We start from the raw sequence: 20,910 nt of genomic DNA, 5'->3' as shown, positions 1-20,910 counted from the left end.
AAATTCTCTCCGTGTACGTACGTGACATAATCAATTGTCACTCGTAGAACAATATCGAAAAGACCATAAGCTAAAAATGGGAACGCAACCCAGGCAGCAAGCCGACGTTATTTGTCGACATTTTAACGTCAAAATGTCATCAGAAAGTAACGACAAATAACGTCAGCTTGCTGCCTGGGGTTGTGTTCTTATTTTTAGCTTGTCGTCTCTTCGATATTGTCCTAATTTTGCGGGGGATAATTTATTTTCGTGCATTATGAGAACGAATTATTTATCGCCGATCTTTTGATTTTGAGCAAGAATTATTTATTCGCAACGTGATTATTAATATAACGTTTTTATTAATTCATTTATGTTATTTGTTCTTTCTCTCGAACCGGTCGATCGATCGCGCACCGGTAACTAAACGGCGTTAAATAAATAACGTCCACGTGCCCAATTTGTAACCACGGAGCCGTTCGGAATCCCGTTGAAAAGCCACGGGCCGTAATTCGGGATACACACCAGACCCTTCTCCCTCCCCCGCCCCCCTTTCCCGGCGCTATCGGGATTTTCCAACCAAATCCTCGCTTCTGTCTTCGCAGTGAAGCCGTTCTTCCTGGCCATGCCGTCGAACCAGACGATCCTCACGGATCAGACGGCGGAGTTTGCCTGCAGGGTGGGCGGCGACCCGGAGCCGGAGATTCTGTGGCGTCGGAACGACGGCAAGATGCCGATAGGCCGGGCGCACATTCTGAACGACAAAAGTTTACACATCGAGCGGGTGAACTCCCAGGACCAGGGGACATACATCTGCGACGCGGAGAACGGCGTCGGGGCAATATCAGCGAGCGCCACTCTTACCGTGCACTGTGAGTACTAATCCTCTCTCTGTCACTTTCTCCTCCGTCTCTTCGCCACCCCTGCGCGCGCTCGAGAGGATCCGCTCGACCGTGAAATTAATTACGCGCCCGGTGTACGATTATCATGACGAGTGAAGGGGGTGCCAGAGAGAGAGAGAGAGAGAGGGAGGAGGGCGGACGCGCATTATCACCGCATATCAAACCCCGCAATGTGCATCCTGTCGGATGTCGACTTTTGCGCCTGGCTTCGACACGAAATCGAATCTGCGGCTTGGAAAATTCGAACATGTTGTTGAGCAATCGGCCCCGGAGTATACGCGAGATAGGGGGGATCCACGATGGACACGGTATTACAGTCAGACAGCCCAAACTTTACGCTCAAGCGAGCGAGATGAATTCCGAACAGTCATATGTCATATATATAATTGGTAACATTATCGTCGATCATGTATGTCTTTTTTCTTTTCTCAAAATTTATCTTCTTTATTCAAACGAGAAATTAGAAAATTAAATTCTGTCCCGTAATCCCGTAATCCATTCTAATACAATTATGAAGTTTAACACAAATTTAGTTCCAGCCGATTAATTTTACATTAGCTGTAAATAATTGAGACAGACGGAGGATAGAGGATGTTCAATATTTTCGTCGCTTTTTTGAAGTTCTTCGACATTCGACATTCTCTACACGGAGAGAATTTTTCGTTATATTTTACCTGTACCGTTAGGGGCCTCGCAGTGTGGTCCTCGTGGGAAGCGCCAGACTCATAACCCCGAGGGGTACCGGGTTTCGAGTCCATCTGAAACGGGAATTTTTCCACCAGTATATATTTAGACCTGCGCCCCGCCCGCACGAGGGGGGGGGGCAGTTGGGGATTCGTGCGCAGGAAGAAACGGTGCATCATAAGCAATAATTAAGACCCCCCAAAACTTAGGGAGACTAAGAGTACCCCTAAAGACACTAGGATTTTGGAAAAGTGCTAGAGTGACAGACCTGATAAAACCTGGTACTTATGCTAAGGGCTGGCCCCAAAACCACTCTAGCAAAGAAAGTAGCGGGAGGTACAAAGGACTCTTAGGATCTAGGTGCCATTGGGGGCTCAAGTACGAACCCCCCCGCCTTACTACTACTATCTACCTACTACTACTACTACCTTACCGTTAAATTCACTACAAACTTGGGACAACTTGGCAACCAATCAAATATAATTGGTAACGATAGGAATTTTTGAAATATACAACAGACATTTTACAAACAACGTAATAAAAATTACCAAGCAGATTGGTAATTTTGTTAATTTTTGAAGAATTACTGAAATTAGTATATATTTTAGTAAAATTAGTCAAACATGTTTTATATTTTATTGTAATAAATATTAATATTTTTATTATGGTAGATATTAATCAGAACAGCTCGCACACATAAAATTTTTCGTAATACATGTTGTCCCACAACTACCATGATTTTCAAGATAAATTCTAAGAAAAAATTCTCTCTGTGTAGTAATCAATAAATTCGCATTTAAACGGGCAATAACATCGTGCGATAAACATCGTAAAATTTGCATTTTATTTACTTCGAGGATTAGTTTGTATTATCGATTAAGGATTAATCGAGCACTTTTACCGTTAAATGTACGACGAGGAGACGTGTCCAAATCGAGCCGTTTGTCACAGCGAGGCCGGTATTCACCAACTTCCCCAAGGACGAGACGGTAAACGCCGGCACCGACGTCACCTTCTCGTGCGCGGCGCGAGGCGCCCCGAAGCCGTCGATATTTTGGACCCGGGAGGGTTCTCAGGAGCTAATGTTTCCCGGCCACACGTATCAAACCCATTACACCGTCACGGAAGACGGAAGTCTGAGTATCAAGGGCGCCGTCAGGAAGGACGAGGGCCACTACGTGTGCAGCGCCATTAGTCAGGCTGGCGCCAGCACCGCGACCGTATTTCTTCAGGTACGTAAACCCTTGTAATCCACGTCTCGACGGTCGCGCACGATCCTGAAAATCTTCCCGATCAACGTCACGGCTTTTTTTTTTATTTCGTACCACGACGTTACAATAGGTTTGCTTTTTTTAGTTGAATTTCTCGCACGCTTTCTCTCCAACGTGAAAAGAAAAAGAGAAAAGATGAACCGTGCAAAGAAGTTCAGCTAAAAATAACGGGCCAAATATTACAAACTGGCAGTAATCATGCGTGATCTACTGAATCGTGCGCGTCCACACGTAGGACAATGAAAGTCATGTGCTGAACGGGACGCGCAACAGTTTAAAATATACGGGCAAGATAAATCTGTTCGTGTGAGAGAGGCGAGCACGCACATTAAGTGGTTCATTTTCTCGATACATATTTATATCATTCCCCCCTCCCCATCCTTCTTTCCGTTCCCTTTCGGATGAGTGCAGAATTACCATTCCGGCTGGTGCACCGTGGTACCGCGATCCTAGCCTGAGGGGAGTTGCCCCACATTCTGGAATAAAATTCTTATCTACATATAGGGAGCATTACAGCGATCTACTTTGGCGAATGGGAAACTCCATAACTTCTTTCCGCTCGCAGCGGCCAAAGTTGAAAGGTGGTAATATAAAAAGGAAACTTTTGAATTACATATTTCCACCGGCGTGGCTATTCGATGGAACTTGTTAGACGAGATAGCCGTTTAATTCAGTAGCCAGGTATCACGGGGAGGGGGGGCAGTTAGTAATTTACATTCTAAACGCTGCAGCAAAAAACAAATGTGGATTCAGCAAAGTTCCGAGCTAAAATATCAAGGTTCTAATCGCGGACATTTACGTAGTCACTCCATTTGCTCATCTCGAAGAGATATCCTCCAAGTAAAATTCGTACATTGATATAATAATCTAGGAACGGGCGCTTGATTTTTTTAAATGGTCACCCGAGGCGATTGTTACACTCCAATTAAAAGTCATTATTATTAATTACATATTGCATATTTTTGATTGTTCTATAATTTATTAGAATTTAAGACAATATGTATGTAGATTTACTCAACATTTTCTGAAAAAAGTAAGGAGAAACCAAAAAATAATTAAAAAACGAAAGAAGCACATTAAAATTACTGTGGCGTGAGCTGACTTTATTTTTTCATTTTACTGGGATGTAAAAATCACCCCAAACGCCCGTTCCCGGGTTAAAGTAGACCTCACGAGTCTCCTGGACTTGTCTCATTTCCATATCTCAGAATCGGGGGAAGGCAGAGCGTCCACGTGGCGTTTAGACTGCCTTTTCCACTCGACGAGCAGATTAGACTCCGAATAAAACCCTGTCACGTCGGCGAACTATAGGTGACGTCCGTCGAGGAGACTCCACCGCCCATAATCGAGCTGGGCCCGGCGAATCAGACCTTGCCGCTGAAGAGCGTCGCCTCGTTGCCGTGCCGCGCGGTCGGTACACCCACGCCGCGGGTTCACTGGCACAAGGAGGGCGTGCTCGTGCGACCGGGCGGCCGCATCACGATGGCCATCAACGGCACGTTGTTCATCGACGACCTGCACGCCAACGACTCCGGCCTGTACACCTGCATCGCCTCGTCCGAGTCCGGCAACACCTCCTGGTCGGCGTACCTGACCGTCAGCACCGGCGCCAGCTTCCATCGGACGCCGGACGTGTCGGCGCTACCGCAGAATCCGAGCAAACCGCGGATAGTGAACGCCACCAGCAATTCCGTCACCCTGACGTGGAGCCCGGGCCACGAGGGCCAGAGCAAGATTGTCGGTTACAACATCGAGTACTATAGCAGCAACCTGAACACCGGCTGGGTGGTGGCGGCCACGGGCGTTCTCGACGACATCTACACGGTGAGCGTATCGAGAATCTGACGATGATACTTGACCCTCTTTCCCTCGAGTGCTTGTATCCCGCGTCGAGTTTCAACGATCTTCTCGAGGAGGCATTTTCAGTTTTCCCTTCCTTTGTGCATTGTTTTTTCGAAAGTTTAGAGCGCGCACTGCCCGCTGCTGGCGAGGACAGTTGGCGACAGTTACGGTGTTGGGTAACAGGCCGATAAACCTAAGTCGCTTACTGCCCCGTTGAAAAGTCTAATATCAAAGTTTCTAAGCTAGAGCTACGTAATAAAGAGACCGAGAAGCCTAACGCTACAAAGCAAGGGTCTGCGTAAGAGACACTTTAATATCTTCTCGCAAACAGACGCAATATGCTTCGACTCGTTGCTGCGCACATTATAGGGTTTTAACCAGTTTTTCAAGGAGAAGGTAAATTGATTTCTCGAAGATGACAAATATCGCAAATAAAAAAGTAAACGTTTAGTGACCGATAAACAAGCGGGAAAGAACGTACGTTGTATGTATACTTTTTTATTTATTTATTTATTTTATTCGTCAGGCTCTAATGAATCCGGTTTTTCGCTCTGTTCATCAACAGGTGACAGATTTAAGGCCGGAGACCAATTACGTTTTCCTAGTACGAGCGGAAAATAGCCAGGGGCTCTCGCTGCCCGGACCGCTGTCGGACGTCGTGCAAACTACTAACGTAAATCAGCATACGGTACCGCAAGTGGAACTGACTCGCGCCCGAGATCGGCTGAACAGCGAGATTTTACATCTCAAAGAGGTGCAACCGTTGACCAGCACCAGCGTGAAGATCATGTGGGACGTAAGTATCGGGTAACATTATACGCGGACGTTCCGCTTATATCGATTTAACATAACAACGCGCCGGGACTTCGCGGCAGATGCTAACATGGAAATTTCAAAAAATACAACGCGGAAACAACATTTGTTCGTATTATTTTGAAAAATGTATTATTTGTTTATTTTAAACGCGTCTGTTTTAACAGAGATTTAATTTAGAAACTATATTTATATTAAAAATAACGGCGAGCTATCAACTTTTGTTTCATTTTCCTAAAAAGGGGAAAACTCGGAGAATTTCGCGATATTCGAGATACTCGCGGACGCCGACCGTTGGAATTGGGGAAATATTAAAATAACAACAAACGGATTAGAATAACACATTTGATAGAATCTGAATTTTAGATTCTCGGCGCGGCAGATTTGGTGGAGGGCCTTTATATACGGTATCGCGAGGTTTCCGAGAAACCGGAATATCAGATGGTCACGGTGCTCAACGCCGGCGCTACCAGCTACGTGCTGACCAATCTGAAGAAGTACACGCGCTACGAATTCTTCCTGGTACCCTTCTACAAGATAATTGAGGGTCGACCGAGCAACGTGAAGCTGGTCACCACGTTGGAGGACGTGCCCACGGGCGCTCCCGAGAACGTTCACGTGGGGATGATAAATATGACCTCGGCGTTCGTTCGGTGGTCACCGCCGCCGAAGAACACTCAGAACGGCCAATTGATCGGTTACAAGGTAAGGGTCGCCGTTAATTTTTTGCCCGATATATCGCGCGAGTACTTATCTATATTTCACCGTCGATTTGTATCCGCCCGATACAGATTCAGATCAAGAGCAACAGCAGCAACAAGATACTGGGTCAAATGTCCCTGAACGCGTCCACCACATCGGTGATCATCAACAGCCTGACCACCGGCAGTTTGTACACGGCTCGCGTCGCTGGGCAAACCCGCGTCGGGCTAGGTCCTTTTTCCAGTCCGACTCTGTTGAACATGGATCCGGGACAGCTGACGCAATTGCCGCCGCGTACCGATCCCAGCCACGGAGGTGCGTCCGTCGTCCGAGAAACGTGGTTCCTCGTATTGATAATAACGATGATATTCACCGTTATCGCCGCGTTGCTGGCCGCCCTGTACGTGAGACGCAGGCAAGCGATGAGCAAGCAACTGGGTCATTTGAATGTACCCGTGAGCACCGCAAACGATATCTGTCAATTGAATAAGGACACGCTCTGGCTGGAACGAGGTTGGCGGCCGACCAACACCCTGCAGGCTGCCAACGACAAGGACTGCGAGACCAAGTTGCTCAACAATCAGCACATGCTTGCGGCCGGCATAATGGGCATGGCCAGCTCGGAGTATGCCGAAGTAAATCTGACTACGTTCTACAACACGCGCAAGCAAATGCAGGCGCCGCCGCCGGAGCCGTACGCGACCACGACCCTGTGCGTGGGCAGCCGTAACTCAGATTCGATCGAGACCAGCTGCCAGAAGTCGAACTCCAGCGACTCGTGTCTGAAACCGGATTACTCGAGCCTGGACTCGAATCAGGAGCCCAACAAGTCTACGGTGTCGCCGAGCAGCGACAACATGAGCGGCGGCGACGCCGCCTACGCGGACGAGAATCTAGACATGCAAAGGAGACAGTACAGAATAGCGGGCGCCGCGGGCGACACGCCTCAAACTGGTATGCCGATGCCCAACTGGTGCGACATGTTGCCACCGCCGCCTGAGCATCCACCGCCCCTCGGCACATCCATAGCCACTGGCCGGATGCATCAGCAGCAACAGCACCAGCTGCAGCATCCGCACCAACAGCAACAAGTGCCATTCAGTCCACATCTCGGCAAGAGAAGCGTTCAGAACGATCTGGATCACTCAGGCGCCGGTTCGTGCAATCCGCAGAGTCCGCCCACGCCGCCCATCAGAGTGACCAATAGCTTCAGTCCGTCGCCGACACCCTGGAGCGGCGGCGGGCAGAGTCAGCATTCGGAGCCCGGCGCTCTCCAGGCGCCCGGCAACCTACAGGTCCCGCAGGGCAGATACACGACGCTGCCGCCGCAGACCAATCCCCCACCGTTGCCCTCGTTCCCGCAGGGTTTCAATCACTACGATTACAAAAACCAGGAGAACGAGTACGAGAGCGGCTCCGTTATTTACGGCCACCATCAGAACGGGCTGCCAGACGATTACGGCGCGCGCGTCGATCCCGCGTTCGCCCGTTCCAACAATCAGCAATCACATCTGACATCGTCCGCCGTGAGCGAGGAGTTGTATCGGCACAGGGACGAGATGTTCCACAACGACAATCTCTATCAGCCCGAGAATGACGAGTGGGACAGAAAGTCGTGCGACTCCAACACGCATTCGGATGCGTGCTGTTCCTGCTCGGAATCGAGCTGCCTTTACGCCGACACCGTGCAGTACAACGCGCAGCAGTACGGTACCGCCTGTGGCCACAGTAGCAGCAGGACGGGTTCCCGAAGCAGAAGTAACAGGAGTCCGCGAAGAAGAAACAGGACGTCTTCGCCCACGTACAGCAGCGACAGCAATTACTCCTGCATCCCCCAGCGGCAGTGCGGAAGCACGAATTCACAGGAGAGACTGAGGCATAATCGTAATAAAGGTAATCGTTCCAGCAAAAAAAACTTGATTTATTGTTTTGCCTTTAATTAAGCTTAATCCCTACCCAAGTCCCTATTCGAGCGATCAAACGCGTATTCCTAACGTATTCCTGTCTTTATCCCTTTCAGACAAGCTGCCTAGTTTTTCAAGGACGGGCAACTACAGTCAGCACAATTCTTCGGCCTCTAATACGATGAGCAGTACGGGCAGTCAACGATACAACAAGCTAAATAGTATCTTTGCAAGCGGCAATAATCCGAACGCTCCGACGGAGTCTAGTCGACTGGGTGACCATCGTGAAAGCTAAATATTACCTGGATGTAGTAAATACAGGACGTGCCTGAACAAACGGCCTTCGATCACAACGAACGATCACAGTCTCGACTACGGGAGGCCGTTTCACAATCAGCAATGTCGCGGATGCTCATCAAGTACGATTCGATCCAGCGCGCCGTATATATAATAAAAGATAGGCCGCGCAGCGTCTTTTTCGAGAAGGGTTGCTATATTTCTATATATATACCTGGCGCGATTAACGGCCCGCACGCTGGAAGAGTACATCGATTTGATTTGTTGATTATACGGGCTCATTAAAGGGAGCGAGCTCGGTGACAACGAGGCAAAACGAATCTCGCGCTTTCTCTGCGTATACTATCCCGTTATGTAATATCGAAAATATTTAACAGGTTTCGCGATGTAATAGTATTCCAGGACTGACAAACGTTTACGTTTAGGCTGATTACGTGACGGTAGTTTAAGCTCGTAGAGTATTTCTGTGTTCGTACGAAGCGCAATAACGGTCTTCTATCACGGTAGAAGCATAATTTCGACACTCGAGACTCGAGGATCGAACTCCGTAACCGACACTCGCGGCACTTTAACGCTACGCCGATAGACCCCGTTATGTATACACGTATAGTCGATTGTTTTATACTTTGTACTCGGATAAGGGCTTTCAAAAAAGATAACATCGCGAGAAGAGAGGAAGGCGTCGCGTAGGATTATCTTTCTTTGGACACTGCCAAATAGACTGATTAACGTATCATAACGGATCTCGCTTATGTTTTCTTTGTTCTTCACTTTATATCACGCGAAGAGATAGAAGTGATCCCAATTTTCGAGAGATATTAAGAAAAAGAAAGAAGGAAACAGTTTGCTGTCGCGACATGTCGAGTGAACATTTAACGCCTGAGCGATCACGCCGGACTGATATTCCAGTTGAACGCCTCTTGAACTTCGCCGTACTCTCGACTGCCATACATATATACTGCCATTCCCGCTGACGTACTGTTAGTTCGATTAAGTTATATCTTAAACGGTGACTTTAAAAGTCACAATTTAGCTCGCGAGTGCCAGCGAGCTACAAAAAGTTCTCGCGCGATCGCTCCGGGATGAACGTCCACGCGTATAAATGTCCCCTGTGACATGACACGTTTTTTTGACGTGGCGATAGCACAAACGGAGAGAAGAATGTATGATATAACGGGTTGATCTGCCTGAGCGCGAACTAAGAATTTGGATCGCGTAAAACGCGTACGAATCAAGCAAGCGCAGTCAACTGTATTGGCAATTTAATTGGCAAATTTTATCTACGAGAAAGTTTGACAACTCAAAGGCAAATAATATAGTTTATCCCCATAAAGCAATAGAAGACAGGACTGAACTCTTTGTAATTATATAAAATGTAGATTATTTTTTTAAGTAACATTTCTTTATGATATTTTAAATAATATATTTATTTATAACGAGCAGCAAAATATTTGGTCGAAATTATTGACACGATTGCAAATGTTGTGCTCTAAGAGAGGTAACGACTCCAATATACTATAGCAATAATAAGAGTATACGCGTATACGTTGTGGTATCGAGACGAATTTGTTTATGAAAACGAGACTTCAAGATTTTTAGAATAATTCAGTATAGGATAGATCCGCGATACTCTTCGAGTATCAAAGTGATTTCACTCCGAAATCATTATCTCGGAAACAATCGAGCGGGCAATCGTTTCACAATTGTTCCACTGTGCTGTACGGTGCTGTACACGAGATTAACTTATCGATCGACTGTGCCTGCTTGCTCTGTACGCGGAATAATCCTTTCGCTACGGTGGTTTTTGTCGAGAGGCTTCACCGCGTACGAAGCAATTGTTTTCGATCGTGAACCCCAATGTGTAATATATTACGGCTTGTACTGCGGCAACTGCTAACATTCTCGCGCTAAACGAACTTGTTACCGAGTCCATGATTGCATCTGTATGTTAAGCAGCTAACATTCAGGATTGAACGCGAACTGTATTTACATTTCACATTGAGCGTTTTGGTGAATATCGTCAATTCAAACAATTAGAGCAGGTTCTCCCACGACTCGCTCTTTCTTGCCCTCCTCCCCTTTGAGACATTTTTGCCTAAATGACCAAAACGCTGTTGGATAGCCTCCTCTCTTCACGTTTCCTCGTGCAGCTTTAACTCCCAAAATTCCCTCTAGTCGCTTTACGATTCTTCTTCTTCTTCTTCAAATGGCTCGATTCCTGATCCAGGTAACGTCGCCCTACGATGATTACCTTCGATCCCTAGTAAGCCTAGCATATTTTCAACGTATTAGCTCTACCAGCGAGCACCATCCGAGGAGTGCGCCGCGCCGTGCAATTACAGTCGCGTCTCTCAGTACGGATAGCGGATAGGCGGGCATGATCGTCGTAGCGAAAGGAATTAACGTGTCGCGCCCGACGGAACGATTCGCGCTCTCGGCATCGCGACCGGCCTCACAAAGCGTGACATTTATTTTCGACAGCCTGTACTGTACTCAGGCCACGACAAATGGAGCATATTATTTTGGATATAACGTTCCTAAATCCTAAGGCAACCGAGGGCTAATCTCCACGAAGAAGGGCCATGTATAATTCTTCCAAAACAAATGCACGTAGTAGATACGTTTTTAACGAAACGAAGTAACAATAAAACGCGTAATATATACATAAAAAATATACATATTATATATATATATATAAATATACATATTATCATATCACGTAAACGACCCCTGTATAAATTGTACAAAGTTACTTTAACGAGATTAGTCATTAGTTATTAATTTATACGCCGTATCGATTGAACTCGTATCATGTAAGCGACAGATACGTAAGGTATCTCATGTACTTTTTATTACACATGACCTGACATGTAAAAGTGAGAAACGTGCTCGCCGAAAATGTGCGCTCCAATACTGACGATACGAAGTGTGTTGTTTTCGAACGCGTACCTGATTCCGGTTTTATCGGATATTCTCCCGTCGTTATCGCAGTTTAATTCATTTATACGTCTAGACCGTTATATATCCCCGTTAGGAGAAAAATTATAGAATTATACGACAAATCCGGATGAAAGTTGGGATGCAATTGTTTTAATATTTGCAACAATACTTTTAGAAATTTAAACCTTATGAAATATTGATAAATATTTATAGAATTTATTTCTAAATAGTATTTCAGCAAAACAGTATCGGTGTTTGCTGAGATAATTTTGCTTCTAGATGTCGAAATAATTGTGCATAATTTATACCCAAAATTAAATTTATTAATTTTTGGACGAATATTCACAGAAATTTCACGCCGACAAGACCGCTGCATTATGACGAAAGTGTACTTATTGTACAATATTTGCGCAATTTTCTTATCGGGGATATTAATATCACTATCAGAGATAACAATGAATAAAATGAATGATAACGAATAAAACGAAACAATTATATAAAAAAACTAAAATTATTAAAACAGCAAAATTGACAGTAAGATTGCAGGTCTTGAAATTCCTGCTATTTTCGAAGTTTTGAAAAAAGAGGGTGTTTAAGCTCACGTATTCCTTTTTCCATTTATCTCTCGACTTTCTTCGCGATGGGACTTTAGATGGAGAACACAACGACGGTACATTTGCATTCGTAACGATCGACTTATTGAAAGCGTCTTTTGCATGGCAGTCGAAGAAGAATTGCATACTATTAGAACCGTGAAATTTTATTGTCGTCCTCGTCTTTCTCTCCTTTGAAGCGCACGTTTTCAACAGGATGGAGTACAACGTCGCGTCCGTTCGCGGCATCTATAGATGGATCGTCGCGTTTACGGATGATTCGGGCCGGCGTTTCTCGTAGACGGATCGAAAAGTAGAGCTGCAACCCATCCGGGAGTGCTTACATCAGCGAATGAAATATTTAATACAAAAAAATTGTTGGAGGATTTTATTTTTAACGAGCTTATCCGTATCTATACAAGTGTGAAAACACGACCAGGCGCACACATGTGTATTCCGCATTTGCTATTTACCGAGAGCTCTTTCATACGAATATAATTATTTGAAGAAAGATAACAAAAAAATTACAAATTCGCTAAGGAACGTCTGAATCCGTCTACGTTGAACGACGGCCGATTCGTAACGCGCGAAGCTCCATCGATATGTATATACACAACCGAGACATTTTGTACGTATTTTTAAAGGGGGTTTTTAGGCCCGGCCGAGATACGGGCTCCTTTCGACCGCGATAGCGGCGCTACGCGGAGGCCCGTGCGATGACCCCTTTTTCTTTCCTCCCCGTAACGACGCCGTCACGGGAAGAGCGTGGGCGTGGCTTTCCTTTGTACACGCGGGTGTGTAGGCGACTTATTTATTAATTACGACTTTCGATTAAGTGACGAGTAAACGGATCAGAGTTATCTTAAAGGCGCGCGCGCGCGCGCGCGTGCGCTGAGCACGTGGGCTCGTTTATTGACGCGCATGGTGAATCGCTCAAATGTTATACACACACAATACAATTAGCTTCACTCGATTCGAGTCCGTTTTGTTTGAATAGAAAAGCCAACCCACGCGACAGGTACCACTCATTCAGATTACTCGACGTAACAAATTGCCGCTGCCTATTATGTAAATTCTGTAAAAGAAGAAAGAAAAATAGGTCACACAGAGGAATTGCGATCTCGGCGGAGGTGGGAGGAAAGAGAGAAGAAGTAATTAATTAGCAGAGATATTGAATTAAATTTGTTGATTCAGAGAGTTGAACTTCAGATCGTACCTAGTGATACATGACTATATACATATTATACATATATAGTTTCGTAAGAGTCTCGGTGTATAAATTTATTTGCGCGTCGAATAAATTCATATCCAGCAAGACGAAAAATCCATCCAAGCAGGCAAAAAGAATAAGATAATGCGCGGGGAGAAGATATCATCTCGATATACTTTTAGGCTTAGAAAACGAAAAAGGGGGAGAGAAAAAAAAAGAGCGAGCGAGTCGTCGAGAGGAGTTAGACGCGAGACTATCGCTAGAAGGAAGCATCTCATTACACGTATAAATTAGATAGGATGCGTATTTTAAGTATCTCCGTCGTCACGTACGAGTGTGTGCGTCCGGTGCGAGTTCGCGCGACGAGAGTCGCGCTCGAGCCGATGGAGGGAAGACGCGAAGTAGGCGCTTCTAAAGGCCTGCTCCCCGCCTTGTTCTCCACCTTCGCGTGTCTAACGCCTCGTTGAAGGTACGACGGAAGTTTACCTTCTCGGCATTCTGACGAGGTTGCGGGACGTTGACCGCCGCAATCATCATATCATCGTGATGCCACAGCAACTCGTAGCTGCGGCTGACAGACCCGGTGACCCCTTTCCTGACTTCCGTCGTCGTCAGAACCCCCGGGGGTGTCGGTTCGTGTTCCGTTAGAGAAGCGAATGTGCATCCTCCTCGGGAGATAACTGCGTCCGTTAAGGTGCGAATCCACTGCGAACGTTCCGCATGAGCAGGCGAGACGCGAAGGCGTTTAGATCGATGATGATTTTTATCGTTTGATACTCGCGAACCGTATTTGATGCGACGAGCAGCAATGGATCCGCAGCTTCCAGATTGTGCGCGCGAGCTCGGATCGGCGGGACGCAGCCGCGTATTATTGAGGGAGAAAAGGGTTATTACATGCACATACGGGATATGCATACGTCTCTTCGAAGGCTACGGAATCGTGACCCTTTCGGAAAAGCACCGTATTCCTAAATGATCGTGATTCGGCCAACGGACATGCTGCCAAACCATCGTATCAATGCGCGAAGGAACGAGAAAAGATAACGTATTATTTTTATAATTTGTCATCTTTGTATTATTGTTACGATGGTTGAGAGGACTTGTATAAAACACAGTAGCGTTTAACTTAAAAAAGAAAGAAAGAAAGAAAATTGCGCGACTTATACACGTAAACGACATTTAACACGAACATACGAGACATATGATACATCGTACACCCCCAAAACACGTGACAAGTTCATCGAGCAAGTTCAGACGAACTCGTATATAAACGCGCGTATAAACGTTTTACACAATAATAAACGTTTCTCGATCAATCGACTAACTGACGAATCCTATTTGTTAATAAAGCCGCGGCCATCGGCCGTCGTGCGGCACGATGAGGGAACGATTGCATTAACGTTTGAGCGAAATTTTTCGATTTGTAAATTCATATCTGGTAGCGATATCGGGACAGCCGCTTTTGGCGAGAGACGCTCTCCGGACTTCAAACTTTTGGTGCCGCCAAGACCGCCGAATGCAAAGCTGAAGGCCGATAGCTGCGCCGATCGAACTGATCGAGGCATTTTTTCCGAGAGCACAGTTTACAGGGTGTTCGTAATCTGCCGGAAAATATTTCGATGATATATTGACAAATTTGGAGTGAACTTTTTTCTTAATGAAAATTTCAAAGTCCCGATGAAATAATAATATAGTATCTTGTTTTTCAATGAAACTTACTCGCCAAGAAATTCAATGTTGAGAATATTGTAGTAGCTTCGCTCGATATTTCTCCTGAGGGAAAAGTCAATTCCGCCGTTCGTCGAAGTGTTCTTTAATATTAATTTCCAGGTCTGGGGCAGCCTGTCTAACGCAGAGTAGAAAAATTAAATATATCGGAACAGCACTGATCGATCGATGTTGGTGCAAGCAAACTGGTCCTGGATCGCGCTTGAAGGATTAAGTAGGCCGTTAGAGAGCTAGAGCTACGTAAAAATAATTCATATCATTAAGAACACGAGATAGCGATTTCGAATTGGAGGCAATGTGGGAGAGAGAGAGAGAGAGAGAGAAGGAGATAGCCGTTATTCGTCTCTCTCTCTCTCTCTCTTTCTCCGGACCGCGCTTCACGGACCGCACACGTGCGATCACGGATTTCGCCGGAGGCGAACGTACGCGCGCGTGCACGTGCGGTCCGCGGGGACGCGTATTTAGCTCAAGCTTTCCTTTTTATATTCTGTAAATACTGCGAGTAAATAAAAATGGTGAGCATTTTTATATAGTTAATTTTATAATTTATTTACTACGGAAGAGAGACACGCCGCTCGTCTCTCTTCGTCGACCGTCGTCGCGCAAGTGGGAACCGATGGAGATTTAAGAGTTAAAATAGGAGCGTGCATACCACAGGAGACACAACGTTACACACGTATACATACACATAGACGACATACACGCGCACGACTGTAGATAATTTGTAACAGTTGCTATTATTGTCAAGTACCACGTACACACATATAAAGCGACGTATGCTGATATATATCATTGCATATTATACTGATAACGATTAATAAAAGGTAATGTTGAAAATTGAAGGGCCTCCTGTGCGAGAAAGTGCAAGTGCCTGTGCTTTATCTAGAATTTTTTTATCCCTTGTTTCCCCGACATTAAAAAAAAAACACACATTGGTTTTTAATCTTAATATTACTTACATAACGAAATCTATATTGATTTCGATAGGCAAAATCGATCTAGTTTATTAAAGCTTAAGAATTGTACATGTTATGAATTAATGTAACAATTGCACGTACACCAGTTTTTTGACAATTTTTAGAACTTGTAAAAATCGTATGTACCGCAGTTCAAGCATGTCTATTCGATTCCCGTAAGTTACTCTTCCCTCTTTGTTTTCACGGTCGTTAAATCGCAAGAATGTAAATGTCTATTTCTTGTGGGATCCCATAAAATTATGGTTAACCGCATCCACCCTTTTTACAACAGCTCCGTTTCGGAGGACGATACCCACGGGTATTATCACCGGTTAAGGGATTGTACTCTGCAAAATAAAGTGTATATATGGATAGCAACATCATTTAAATTTACCTTGCGATTAGAGGTACGACTTTATGTAACGTGAATCTCACCTGATTTGAACGACTTCGATTTTGTACTTGTACCAGGGGTCTCGTCGTCGCTTGCGGCACCACCGAGTTTTGTACCCACGTTTTTATTTTCCAGCAATCTCAAGACCTTTAGTCTCTTTTTCTCTTTTTCCTGAGCAAAAAAGGCAGATTGCTCCGGTTTATATTTCAAAAATATAAGGGTAAAAATTGTATCCTAACGTATCGAATAACGCGTAGCAAAAAGATACCTCTTCCTCTTTGACCTGAGCTAACGCACGACTCTTGTCGTAAGCCTCTTGCATTTTCTGTCGCGCCAGTTCCACGTTGGCTGACAATTGTGGCAATTCGTCGGTTTCTGGACATACAATCGATACAACAAATCATACATATTTGTATCGTGAGTAACGATTGCAAATTATTTGTTGCCCGTCAAGTGTCACAAGTTTGGGATTTTGAAACAAATTTTATTTACTCACTCTTGCCGAGCGCGGCATCTCGCCGACTCCTCGCGACTTTCCAACTCTTGTATTTCTCTTGGATATGTGGAAAAGTATAGAACGCGATGATGCCGAGCCCCACGAGGTACCATCCTACGGAGGCTATCGGAGCCCAAACTGAAAGGCAAAAAAAAAAGCGTTACAATTTGTTCCGCAAGCATAAAGCTCGTTCCAGGTAACGGGAAGAAAAAGTAATCGCAATGACACGTATGTAAGTATAGGAGTATTAGTAGGCACATATGCAAATTCCCACGATACGTACTCGTTTGGAGATAGCTCGGACTGTCTCGGAAGTTCTCCATGTTCCTTTATGTATTCAAGAAATTTTCCAAGACGTCACAACATGTCACGACTCGATGTGCGGTCCACGCTGCGATCATCGGCCGTTCGACGCTCCAATTTTTCGCTAAACTGGAATGTAAATTCGACACTCGACAGCTCGACTCACTCTGTCTAGGATGCGCGTTCAGAAACATCAGCCGAGTCACTCAAGTGCTGAAAATCCCACAAGCATTTATGTTACGTCGCTCGGTAATTGTGCCTGGTTCGTGTCCGTGCTATGGTTCATGTCCGAACTTCAGATTTTCAGATGGAGGGGATATGGTGTGCGTGGCCAACATGTATGTATGTACATATGCATACATACATACATACCAAACACCAACGCAAGCCCCTTTGTCGGACAGAGGAAGGAAGAGCGAAGAAAGTATCTCCAAAGATATTGAAAATGAAACATTCGTTGATATAAAAATGTTTTAGATAAAAGTTATATAGAGAGAGAGATATATATATATATAGATAATTTAATACATTTTAGGTGTATAAGAAATAAATAACTTTTTTTTAATTCTATATAATGTCAAACAAATTCTTAATCGGAGAGTATTTACATCGTTTTTTCTTACACGTGTATAACGCTAGAGCTAATTTAATATCCATATTTTTCGTTAAGATTTGTCCTGCCGTCCCCAGATTGATCTTGCGGCGGTACCCACGTGGAATAATCTTCCGAGTGGACATCTTGATCGTACTGTTTTTTTATACCTTTCAATTTCACCGATTTACTCTCCTTTTTTCGTTTCTTGTCGTCTGAAACGTTAACATTTAGTTTCCTTGTTTCCTGATCAACGTTTTTCGTGACGCACGGTTTATCGTCAGTTTTCGTACTACCGTTTGATGCCGTGTCGTCCTTACATGGTATGGATTTTTTGCATTCGGACTTGTGTACATTCGCATCTCCTTCGTCTCCTTTTTCTTTTACATCATCATTCTTTTCTTCTGGATCATCAACATCATCATCATCATCTTCTTCATTATCCATATTATTACCATATGATGAATCTCTCTCGGAATCATCTTTGTTCTGAAAAATGTATTATTTTTTTAGTCATAAGTAAAATATATAATAAAACGTTTCCATATAAAAAAAAATAAAAAAAAATACAAAAATAGATTGCTTACGTTTGCCTCAAAAAGCTTTCTTCTTCTTTCCAGCTGGGAAACCTTTCTCGCGGAAGGTTTTGATTTTTGCTGATCATCCTTATCTTCTGCTTGCACTTGACTAACAAGTGGCGGCAAATTGGCCGGCTTTGTTAGGTTTATTAATTTAAGAAGTTTCATTTCTTCTCTGCGTAAATTCTGCAACTCCACTTTCATTTTCGTTATGTCGCTTTTGCTCAAAGTAGACGTATTTAAACTAGACATAAAGGCATCCAGCGAATCCTCGTTGGACTCCCTCGCTTTAGCATTATTTTCTTGTGCTTCTTTTAAGCGATCGTTCAAATGTGAAATTTTGTTCGCGATCTCGTTGTGCTTCTCAGTCTGAAATAATATTAATGAATTAGTTGAAGATATATATTTGTACGTATCATACAAAAATGTAAACGTAAGTGAACAAAATGGCATTACCAATGAGCTATATGTTTCAACTTTTTCCTCAAATTTGCCAGCTTGTTTCATTCTCTGTTCACGTTTCTTCTCTACTGTTCCTGTTCTGTCCAAGAAGTTATCTTCGTCCGAATCGTAATAATCTTCCTCCTCCCAATTCCTCGCTTTCTTCCTTCGACTCTCTGCAATTAATAATCATCAATCATTAGGAATAAAATTTGCATTCGTCAAAACTTATCCTTCATTTATATTATACGGTACCGTGATTAGCTTGTCTCAATAACCCGTGTCTATCTAAGATTCTGCAGGCTTCCAGAGCGCATTGAACAACGGATTCTTTCTTCTTCCCTTTGACAAGAGCTTCCGCTTTCATAAAACGACCGCCAAAACATTCTTTAGGTAAACTGAAATTTTTATTTTTAAATAATATGAATAAAAAGAAGAAAGAAACGACAAGTCACACACACAAAGTACGATATAAAGCATAAAGAGTACTTTTAAAACAGCGCTTAAAAAGATTGTCTCTCATATATAACTATATTTACTTTATCCAACACAAAAATTGGCCTATTCCCTTCTCTTCTACTTGATATTGCAAATCGTATCCCTCTCTTTCGAACCAGCCTCTCAGTGTTTTCTTAGGATCGTCCAAATATAACTCCTCATCTACCATAGAAGCGTAGGGATTCTCCGTCAAATCTGTTTCCTCGTCAGCGTCCTCTCCCATTCCCCAATCAATACCCTCCTTCTCCGCCACCTGTCTCGCTCTCTCCTCTGCTTCTTCTTCCTCTTGCTGTCTGATCTCTCGTTCCCGCAATTCCGCCAATCGTTTTTCCTACGAACAAATATGTTTGAAAGTCTCGCCTTTTACGAGAATACAAGTCGCAACACCCGGCAAACTATTATTACATCGATTTATATGCGACTAACTACATATAAATTTAATTACAAATAAAACCAACTTTGAGTTGAGTAACCGACAGTTCGGATTCCTCCTCCTGATCGTCCGGTGGGGCTTGCATAATGTATTTTCTCTGGCTACAACCGAATCTTATCATATGGCCGCCGTGCAACCGTACGTAGGTCCTCGATTTTATACGATGCCCGTTCCAAAATGTGCCGTGCGTGCTCTCCAAATCGTACAAATAAAAACCCACGGAGTTCTTCTCGTTCCCTGTCGCTCTGTACTGAATAATCGCGTGATATCTCGAGACAGTCGGATGGGCGAGGGACAAGTTGCAGGAAGGCAATCTCCCTACCACGTAGAAACTTCTCTCGGTCAGATCAATCTCCTCCAGAATCATCCCCGACTTAAGGATCTCTAACTTGTACTCCCCGGTCGGTCTCCCGCCCCACTTTGGCTCCGAATAGGGTACAGGAACGTTTCTCGAGTCAGACGTGACAATTTCGTCCGCAGAACTTTCCGATGTTGACTTGTCGCTCTTATCTTCGGCGTCATTCGACGGTGATGGACGAGCAGGCTCGGCAGCCTCCTTACTCACGGACAATTCGGACGGTGGTGGTGGAGGTGCTGTGTCGTTGTTCACAGCGCGAATTTTTCCGGTCTTACCCCGCTTGGGGCCGATCAGTAGAAGCGGCTTCTTGAACCCCGGCTCTTGGCAAGCGTCACCGGCATTATTTCCGGAACGCTCAGACGTGCCCTCCGTTTCCGACCCGGTGCTCTGCTCGTCGCACGCTGGTGATTCGGGAATCGCTTCGCCGTTACTTGCGTCAACGTTGTCGTCGGGAACATCCTCGGGAAGGGAAGCCACGGAAGCATTCTCCCGTTCGCTCGCCTCCATGGTTGCAGCAGTCTCGTCGACTTTTATGCCGGGAGGCAGTCAAGTGTCATACACAAATTCCTGTTTATATTCTTATAAATGATTATTAATTTGTCGTTGTCAATGAGGATTTGAGTGGCACTTTCAATGTTTACGTTCGGATATTATGATCACGTTGAACTCCGCATAACCTATTAAACAAACCATCAGAGAGATACAGGACGATACGGCGGCACGGCGGACGGCGGTGATCCGCGAACACGATACGCCCTCTGGGAACGATGTAAAACGTGCACATGAACTACGTAGCCAATGTCCACGTTTGGGCCACGGGGTAACACATACGTGCACGATTTGTTGCGTTCCGTGCTAATGTCGGTAACGCAGTTATTGATTTTTCGTTATGTGAGCGAGCGAGACAGTAAATTGGAGTGAGCGAGATGCGAGATAAGAATAACACATGCCAGAATTAAGGGGATCCTAAAGCCGTCCGTAATACCACCAAATTAA

The 20,910-nt window shown here is 44.7% G+C and overlaps 3 protein-coding genes across 5 annotated transcripts in view; 1 reads left to right on the top strand and 2 right to left on the bottom strand.

Annotated features, from left to right (window-relative positions):
• Positions 1-14,079, top strand: part of LOC143899694 (roundabout homolog 2) — a 97,291-nt gene extending 83,212 nt beyond the window's left edge. The window contains exons 5-11 of the mRNA XM_077410162.1: positions 585-851; positions 2,517-2,797; positions 4,148-4,660; positions 5,244-5,474; positions 5,858-6,196; positions 6,283-8,086; positions 8,214-14,079. Coding sequence (XP_077266288.1) covers positions 585-851; positions 2,517-2,797; positions 4,148-4,660; positions 5,244-5,474; positions 5,858-6,196; positions 6,283-8,086; positions 8,214-8,392 — 3,614 coding nt within the window. The 3' untranslated portion in view covers positions 8,393-14,079. The remainder of the gene's footprint in view (positions 1-584; positions 852-2,516; positions 2,798-4,147; positions 4,661-5,243; positions 5,475-5,857; positions 6,197-6,282; positions 8,087-8,213) is intronic.
• Positions 14,080-15,843: 1,764 nt separating this feature from the next.
• LOC143899697 (uncharacterized) lies at positions 15,844-17,203 on the bottom strand. The gene is made up of 5 exons (XM_077410168.1): positions 16,995-17,203; positions 16,712-16,849; positions 16,484-16,590; positions 16,257-16,386; positions 15,844-16,168 (listed from the first exon to the last, which is right to left on the bottom strand). Exons 1-5 carry the CDS (start codon positions 17,032-17,034, stop codon positions 16,086-16,088), a joined length of 498 nt encoding a protein of 165 aa, XP_077266294.1. The 5' UTR covers positions 17,035-17,203; the 3' UTR covers positions 15,844-16,085.
• A 314-nt stretch (positions 17,204-17,517) lies between these two features.
• On the bottom strand, positions 17,518-20,667 carry LOC143899695 (kanadaptin). 3 transcript variants are annotated; one of them, XM_077410165.1, is made up of 7 exons: positions 19,582-20,667; positions 19,165-19,454; positions 18,881-19,023; positions 18,641-18,801; positions 18,194-18,553; positions 17,927-18,095; positions 17,518-17,821 (listed from the first exon to the last, which is right to left on the bottom strand). In XM_077410165.1, exons 1-7 carry the CDS (start codon positions 20,419-20,421, stop codon positions 17,661-17,663), a joined length of 2,124 nt encoding a protein of 707 aa, XP_077266291.1. In that variant the 5' UTR covers positions 20,422-20,667; the 3' UTR covers positions 17,518-17,660. The 3 variants fall into 3 exon arrangements, with proteins under 3 accessions (XP_077266291.1, XP_077266290.1, XP_077266289.1); XM_077410164.1 differs by having other exon boundaries at positions 17,903-18,095; positions 19,582-20,666; XM_077410163.1 differs by having other exon boundaries at positions 17,518-18,095.
• Between the last annotated feature and the right edge of the window lie 243 nt (positions 20,668-20,910).

Source organism: Temnothorax americanus, unplaced genomic scaffold (genome assembly GCF_048541705.1).
Source record: "Temnothorax americanus isolate GAGA-0224 unplaced genomic scaffold, ASM4854170v1 Scaffold28, whole genome shotgun sequence".
NCBI classification, from domain to species: domain Eukaryota; kingdom Metazoa; phylum Arthropoda; class Insecta; order Hymenoptera; family Formicidae; genus Temnothorax; species Temnothorax americanus.
The sequence above is the reverse complement of the archived record's forward strand: the minus strand, read 5'-3'. Positions and strand labels throughout refer to the sequence as shown.